This window comes from Myxine glutinosa, chromosome 1 (assembly GCF_964187855.1).
Source record: "Myxine glutinosa chromosome 1, kmMyxGlut1.1, whole genome shotgun sequence".
In the NCBI taxonomy this organism is placed as follows: domain Eukaryota; kingdom Metazoa; phylum Chordata; class Myxini; order Myxiniformes; family Myxinidae; genus Myxine; species Myxine glutinosa.
In genome coordinates, this window is record NC_136261.1 from 187,405,657 (window position 1) to 187,414,455 (window position 8,799).

The window sequence follows — 8,799 nt, forward strand, 5'->3', positions numbered from 1 at the left end:
AGGTAGGTGGTCTTTCTGTCTTCTACCGACTCCTCTCCGGCCTTGCTCCCCCAGCTCTCTCTGTGCTCTGTCCCCCAAATATTCCTACAGGTCGCACAAGATCTGCCAGCAAGCCTCTGATGGTTAAACTGCCAAAATCTCGGCTCTCTGCTCACCTTCACTCCTTCATTCCTCTTTTCTCCCGCCTCTGGAACAAACTCCCACACTCCCTTCAATCCCACTCCTCCCTCCAGGTCTTTAAAACAGCTGTTCACCACCATCTCTTATCTTCCCCCATCCAAAACCTTGATCTTTTCTACCCCCACTAATTCACCTCAGATCCACCTTGTTTGTAATTCCAACTTCTTTCCTGGTAGTCCTGGCAGTGTCCATATGTTTTATGCCTCTGCCACCCCCTTTCCCATGCCTCCCCCCCAAAGCCCTCTTCCTCCCACAGATCTCTCGATGTCTCCATGTCTCTCGGTTCCTGCTCAAATGTTGTGGTTGTGTCCTTCCCCCTCTCTCCCCATCTTGTCTACCGCTCCCGATGCTTTTTGTTTTATGTGTCGGTTTGTCGGTTTGTCTTTCTGTGTGATAAATGTTCGCTCCTTCACGAGCCTCGAGCTTGTATACAAAAAAAAAACAAAAAAAAAACTTGAAATGAAAATGAAAGTTTGCCATTGCCTGGCACCCCACTACAAGGAACTGTCAGATTGGAGCCAGCTACTTTTGCAGATAGCTGAATATGTTGAGCAGATGCAATGCTTACACCCTCATGATAACATTGCACATCTGATCTGATATGTGCTGCTTTTTTAATGGAGATTGGCAGAGACCTTTCTTGAGACTCAAGCTTGCTATTTATTTGCAGGCAATTCAAGAAAGCTGCTACAGATGCAATCATGTCCCGAAGAGCCATAAGAAACATGAACACGCTGTGAGTCTCCTATTTAGTCTGTAATTTCAACACTGTTCCTGGAATTGAAAATCGAACTTCCTGCTCCACACCCCCTCTCCCCCTCCACCCCCCTTTGTTTTATCACCAGAAACCATTACACAATTTATCTTGAACTGTTGAGGATACTCACTGCCATTTATGTGTTCTCTGCATCTAACCATTGGGGTATTAACATGTAATTAATCCTCCCCCTATAGGATATAGGAGGAGGCTTATAGCTGTTGTAGGGTTTGTTTCTACAATTAGCACCTCCAATTTTAATGGTACCGCAGAGTTTCTTAAATCCCTATGACTATGAGTACTAAACCAACATTTATACATAAACAAGGCCCAAAGGTCAAACAGCAGCATATAGTCAGGTTCACTATGTTAACAAATATAATTTCGTTCAAAATTTTTGGAGATTAGCAAACCTGTACATTTTTGGAATCATCAGAGCATGGAGAATCCGAAAATCAATGTTGGCATTTGCACAGACACAGATTTTGGATTTTCAAAATGGCCGCCATAAAATACATATTTTGCGCTATCTCGGCTTCTAGTCAACCTAGAAACTTAATTGAATATGCTAATCCTATGTTTTTTGGGTCAAGGAATCCAATAAAGGCCTCAAAATTATAGAAAAGCAACAAACAAAGGTAATTGAAAACCATTGTCTTTATATTTGTGATATAACTGTATTACATAATACATGATATTGCAAGTCCTTTGAAGTTATAGGTTTGGGTTTATAAAGCAGGAAAGCAGCCTTGTTCGTATCAGATTGAACTGTAAGTCCTATACACAGGATCTACTAGGTCTATACCGTTCAGGAATATGCTTTTACAGATCTTCATCACTGTCCTGAGGGCTGAGGGTCATTTTCGCAAAGGTGTCTAAACAAATGCCAACATTAATTTTTGGATTCCTCATGCTCTGAATATTCCAAAAATGTATAGTTTTGCTAATCTCCAAAATTTTTGAACGAAAAAACATAATGAACCTGACTAATAGCCAGGCTTGTTAGATACTTTTGATGAAGAGGATAGTATGACCTGGGTGGGCATACCAGTAAGCAAATAATGTAAGTATAAATTTATGTATATGCAAATAATTATGCCGCTCCCCTTGTTTTTTGTGTTTTGTGTGTCGGTTTGTCTTTTTGTGTGATTAATGTTAGCTCTTTCACGAGCCTCGATCTTGTATACAAAAAAAAAATCTCTTATCTTCCCCCATCGAAAACCTTGATCTTTTCTACCCCCGGTAATTCACCCCAGAGTCCTTGCAGTGTTCATGTGTTTTATTCCTCTCCCACCTCCCCCCAAGTCCTCCCGATGTCCCTGCTCTCAAATGTTGTGTTTGTGTCCTTCCCCCTCTCTCCCCATCTTGTCTGCCGCTCCCCTTGTTTTTTGTGTTTTGTGTGTCGGTTTGTCTTTTTGTGTGATTAATGTTAGCTCTTTCACGAGCCTCGATCTTGTATACAAAAAAAAAAAAAAAAAAAAAAATTTGAAGTACTGTATGTCTCTAAGCTGTCTGTCACCATGGAAGTGAAGAGACTGCATTGAGACACTGGTTTATTCGATATTTTGGGCACCACCGAGCAACCACACCCCAAGAACACGAGGTGTGGCCTTGGTTAAGATGAAACGTGTTTGTTGCAGGCATTGAGCATTCCCCCCACCATCAACCCAGTTTTTCATGCAGGGTTGACAACTTCCTCCCTCACCCAATTTTCTCTCATGCTTTCACTATTTGATGGTCATTTTAACAATCGGTTTGTTTGCATTTCACACTGAATGAAAAATGTAAACGTAGAGCATGACGATTGTGATATATGACGGGTTCCACGATATGTTCGGCCTGAACGGCATATAAATCAAAATGGTGGTGTGTGGAGTCGGCTATCGTACGCCGTAATGACATCAGATGTAATGACATCACATCACTTCTGTCACGTGACCAGATCCTCAGCTCTGATTGGTGTACGTTTGTGAGGGACATGCATACGGACATACGAACAGACAAACGCTGTTCTAGGTGGCTTTCCCCTATGGGTTATGCCGTAAAAAAATTCTTTTTTACACTCACCAGAGGAGAGGGCATTGCATTATGGGTCTAAAATGAATCTGTGTACGTCTATAAAGTATGTACAGAACAATTAGAATATGAATACGTCTACAAAGTAGGTACAATTAGGTGAGTATGTCTATAAAGTATGTACGGTACAATTAGAATGTGAGTTCATCAATAAAATATGTACTATAAAACCACACAAAACAGGTCTGCGTGAGGGTATGCAATCTTTGCTCGTTCATGGTTTTTCCTGCACTCTCAACACTCCCAACTTTTGATCTGTATGTCTGAGTCGGCAAGGACTTTCGGAATGAAATTTTGCAACAATAATGTGAATAAGATTCACATTAATGGAATCCAGTAAGTCATGGAGTCATGGAATCTAGAGAGGAATCCATCATCCATTCATGGAGTAAGTCATGGAATCCATCATTGCTTCGGATATCAAATCCTTCCTCTTCTCCAATGGCTTGATCTCTGATCATCAATTTGGATTCAGACCAGGTCACTACTCTGGACATGCTGCTTCTGCTGTCTCAACAATGGATGGAGGTCCTCAATGCCAAACAGGAAATCAGAGCCGTCTCCCTTGACATATCATGTGCCTTCGATACGGTCTGGCACCCAGCTCTGCTCACCAAACTCTCCTCTTATGGTATCCATGGAAATCTCCACGCATGGCTTGCGGACTTCCTCTCTGGTCGTAGTCAACGTGTAGGCCTGAATGGATTTCTCTCATCTCCCCTTCCTGTTCAGGCTGGAGTTCCCCAAGGCAGTGTTCTGGGCCCTGTGCTTTTTGTGGTCTTCATCAATGATCTCTCCGACTCTCTGGAAAATCCTCTCTATCGCTTTGCTGATGACTCCACTCTCTGCCACTCCATTCCTCATCCCTCAGATCGGCAGTCTGCGGCCTCCTCGCTCTCTGCAGACCTGAACAAAATCACAGATTGGTCAAGCAAGTGGAACATGCCTTTCAATCCTGACAAATCTTACACTCTTGCTATGTCTCTCCGAAAAGACCGACTGGACAACCCTCCCATCTACTTTCTCAACAATCCTCTCCAAGAAGTTCTGTCGCTCCAGCTTTTGGGTCTCACTATCTGCCATGATCTTTCCTGGGAAAACCACATTTCCAAGCTGGCCTCCAAAGCCAGTCGCCGACTGGGCATCCTCCGTCGTGCGAAGTCCTTCCTTGGCACACCTGACCTCACCACATACAAGGCTTTCATCTGCAGCTCAATGGAATACTGTTCTCCCGTCTGGGCCGGTGCTCCTGCCTCACACCTAGCTCGGCTTCATGCTGTTGAAACCAAAGCTTTCAGAATCATTGGAATCTCCTGCGATGAAGTTAACTCCGAGGGCCTTTCTTTCACTCACCGCAGGCAGGTCGGTGGTCTTTCTGTCTTCTACCGACTCCTCTCCGGCCTTGCTCCCCCAGCTCTCTCTGTGATCTGTCCCCCAAATATTCCTACAGGTCGCACAAGATCTGCCAGCATCCCTCTTATGGTTAAACTGCCAAAATCTAGGCTCTCTGCTCACCATCACTCTTTCATTCCTCTTTTCTCCCGCTTCTGGAACAAACTCCCTCACTCTTCAATCCCACTCCTCCCTCCAGGTCTTTAAAACAGCTGTTCACCACCATCTCTTATCTTCCCCCATCCAAAACCTTGATCTTTTCTACCCCCTCTAATTCAACCCAGATACACTTTTTTGAAATTCCAACTTCTTTCCTGGAAGTCCTTGCAGTGTCCATATGTTTTATACCTCTCCCACCTCCCCACAAGCCCTCTCCCTCCCACAGATCTCTCGATGTCCCTGCTCTCAAATGTTGTTTGTGTCCTTCCTCCTCTCTCCCCATCTTGTCTACCGCTCCCCTTATTATATGTTTTATGTGTTGGTTTGACTTTTTGTGTGATTAATGGTAGCTCGTTCACGAGCCTCGATGTTGTATACCAGGGGTGGGGAACCTTTTTCCTGTCAAGGGCCATTTCGATTTTTAGAACATCCTTCGAGGGCCATGCTAAATTATTGAATACATGTATCGGACTCACCTAATGCGATGGCTGGAACTGTTTCTCTTTGGCGAGGCATTTGGTGTCAGGTGGTAGTGATGATGATGCTACTCGCAGCTGGTTTTGCAGGTTTGGGTCAGTCAGTCTTGAGCGGAACCGAGTCTTTGCAAGAGTCAGTTTTGAAAAGAACTGCTCACAGCTGTAGGTCGTCCCAAACAGTGATGCAAACTTCAGTGCATGTCTCCTCAGAATGGGAAAATCCTCAGCACGTACATACAGTTTGTAGAACTCGAGCAAAGGGAGGTTGTTGTACCTAGCTTTGAGTTCGTCATTGCTTTGCAGCTCAATGATTTCGTGTTGTAGGTTGTCAGGCACATCAGCTGGTTCCACATTAAACGGCGTGGCAAATATGTTCAGTTCCCTTTGTTTACTTTTCATGTCCTGGAACCTCTCTCCAAATGCCTGGAGGAGTTTTGCACACTCAGCAGCATATTCAGATGTCACAGCAGGCTTTTGTTCTTGCAGAGTGGGAAAGTGGATAGTGTTTCCCCTTTCCAGTTGCACTTGCCACAGCTTTAGTTTAGCTTCAAATGATTTCACATGTGATTGCAGAGAGCTGAGAAGCTGGTTGGGACCTTGGAGCTTGACGTTCAGCTCTGACAGGTACTTGGTAATGTCCACCATGAAGCCCAAATCACACAGCCACTTGCTATCACTGAGTTCCATGACAGGTTTCCCCTTCATCTCCATGAACTGTTTCACTTCTTCTCTCAGTGAGTAAAACCGTGTGAGCATATTTCCGCGACTCAGCCACCGCACCTCACAGTGGTAAACCAGATCTCCGTACTCTGACTCTAGTTCACTCAGTAGCTCCTTGAACTGGCGGCTGTTCAGCCCTCTGCTTTTGATGACGTTTATGGTGGAAACGACATTGTCATCACATTGTTGAGCTTCAGGGACTGTGCACACAGATTCTCTTGGTGTATGATACAGTGGCATACAACTAACTCACTTGGATCGAGACTGAGACGACTCATTTCTTTTTTGAACAATGCAGTCAATCCCTTTTGCGCGCCAAGCATGGCTGGGGCTCCATCCGTGGCCAGGCCACTTAACTTGTCAAACTGCAGTTCGAATTTGTTAATAGCCAAAACAACTTGCTCAAACAAATCCTCACCTTTGGTGGTGCGATGCATGGCTTGCAAAGACAGCAACTCCTCCCTCGTATCAAACTCAGCTGTAATCCCCCGCACAAAAATGGCTAGTTGGGCGGTGTTTGTTATAATAATAATAATAATAATTCATTTATTTTGTATAGCGCTTTTCATGAAGCCCAAATGCGCTTTGACAGAGTGCAAAACATAATGCATAACAAAACATGAAAACAACAATTGCAAAAAGACAAGAATCAATAGGGAAATATTTAAAGCAAAAGGAGGGAGAAGGAGAAGTGATAGTCAGGGGTTAAATGCTGTGGGTTGAATGTTGAATGCAGTGCTGAACAGGTGGGTCTTGAGTGATGTTTTGAATGTGGTGAGTGAGGAGGAGTCTCTGATGGTGTGAGGTAGTGAGTTCCAGAGGGTGGGAGCAGCGATGGAGAAGGCCCTGTCCCACCAGGATCTGAATTAGGTCCGGATGGGGTGGGTCAGGAGGTTGGTACCAGCAGAGCGGAGGTTGCGGGTGGGAGTGTGTCTGGAGAGGAGGTCAGCCAGGTAGGATGGGGCCAGGTTATGGAGGGCTTTGTAGGTCAAGAGGAGGATTTTGTACTGGATTCTCTGGGAGATGGGGAGCCAGTGAAGCTTGTAAAGGACGGGGGTGATGTGGTCACGGGTCCGGGAATGGGTGAGTAGACGGGCAGCGGAGTTCTGAATGTATTGGAGTTTATTGGTGATTGTTGAGGGTGAACCATAGAGGAGGCTATTGCAGTAGTCCAGACGGGAGGTGATGAAGGCGTGGATGAGGGTTTCTGCAGCCGTGGAGGAGAGGGATGAGCGGAGACGGGCGATGTTTTTCAGGTGAAAGAAGGCTGTCTTTGTGATCTGTTTAGTGTATTTGTCGAAGGAGAGGGTTTGGTCAAAGATGACGCCAAGATTCCGGATGAGAGGGGAGGTGGATACTGGGATACCGTCGATGTTGAGGGCAAAGTTATGGGTGGATTTTGTGAGCGTTTTTGGGCCAATGATGATTATTTCAGATTTATCACAGTTTAGTTTGAGGAAGTTGATTTGAAGCCAGGATTTTATTTCAGAGATGCAGTTTGTCAGGATAGAGTGGGTGTCGGTGGAGACGGACTTGGTGGAGATGAAAAGCTGGATGTCATCGGCGAAGCAGTGGAATTGGAGACCATGACGGCGGATTAAGTGACCGAGGGGGGACAGGTAAAGGGGGGACAGTTATGACCGAGGACCGAGGACCGATGGGGGACAGGTTATGTCCGTTGTCTCATCGCAGGCCAGAGAGAAAAACTGGAAATCTCTTGCGGTGTCCTTCAGTGTTTTCTCAATATCTTGTGCCATGTCAGTAATCCGATCTGAGACAGTTCTTCGAGACAAACTGACACTTTGGAACAATTTTACTTTGTCCGGTGCGAGCAGCTCCGCAGCGGCAACAAGGCACTCCTTCACAAATTCTCCTTCTGAATGCGGCATCAGCTTCTTAGCGATTAGCTCACTCACCACAAAACTAGCATGCGTAGTGTTGTCTCAGTCAGATTGTGGTCTTATGAAGACTGCTTGTTGAGCACCAAAACTCCGCCGAAGAACATTAACTTTATCCAAGCGCATTTGTCCTTTCAACTCGTCCAGTTTAGCATGTTTCGAGCTGTAATGACGCTCGAGGTTGGCCTTTTTCGTCACCGAGAGCGCTTCCCGACAAACTAGGCATACTGGCTTGCCTTTTACTTCCACAAAGAAATAATCGTTTGCGCATTTCTCTTGGAAAGCGCGACATTCCGCATCTACCTTTCTTTTCTTGTTAGTCGCCATGTTTGCATATACTGAATGAAATGATGACATGAGATCACGCGATCACTTGACTGTCCGGAAGGTCGCATATCGCAGTTACGACTGTCCGGAAGGTCGCATATCGCAGTTACGATTAATCGCAAATTAGTTTTAATTTGATGGCAATTATTCTGTTAGCGCCAACATATTTTGCCAACGTCAAATAAATGAATAAGTTCTCAAATGTGCCGTCCGAGGCAGCGTCTGCTCGCCACGTTCGGCATTCGTTGACTGTTACAACACGTGAAAGCTTGCTCCTCTCTGATTGGTTGAATCGTTTTTGGCCATAACTTGGTTACCCTTTGTCCGATTAATTTAAAACCTTGAAAAGGAGAGATTACTGGAATTATATTTCAAGGGAATTCCCTTACAAAAGGGAATTTCGCTCTTTCACGAGCCTCGATCTTGTATACCAAAAAAAAATAAAAAATTATAGATAGATGAATTGCCTCGTGGGCCGGATCAAACGGTCTCGCGGGCCGTATACGGCCCGGAGGCCGGAGGTTCCCCACCCCAGTTGTATACAAAAAAAAAAAAAAAAAGAAGTACGTGGGGTTAACCTAATCTTTGTTTTTTTTTTAACCGTCACCTTTGTAGACATTTTAACATTTTCACCACAACACAACTAAAGTTTGTCCAAACAGAATGAAATTGACCTCTCTAGATAGCCTAGACCTAGAGCAATGCTTATTTTTGCTTAATTTACATTTTACCCCTCGAGGTTAAAGGTCAAATAGCGGTCTGAAATTTTTATTTTTTGTCATTGCTCAATTTTGCCAATGAGGAATCTCAAGGA

The 8,799-nt window shown here is 44.7% G+C and overlaps 1 protein-coding gene across 1 annotated transcript in view; it reads left to right on the forward strand.

Moving 5' to 3' along the window:
- The window catches only part of SYVN1 (synoviolin 1), a gene marked incomplete at its 5' end in the record, with an annotated part of 59,275 nt that overhangs the window by 15,970 nt on the left and 34,506 nt on the right, over positions 1 to 8,799 (forward strand). The window contains 1 exon segment of the mRNA XM_078781284.1: positions 851 to 916. Within this exon segment, the coding sequence (XP_078637410.1) occupies positions 851 to 916 (66 nt within the window).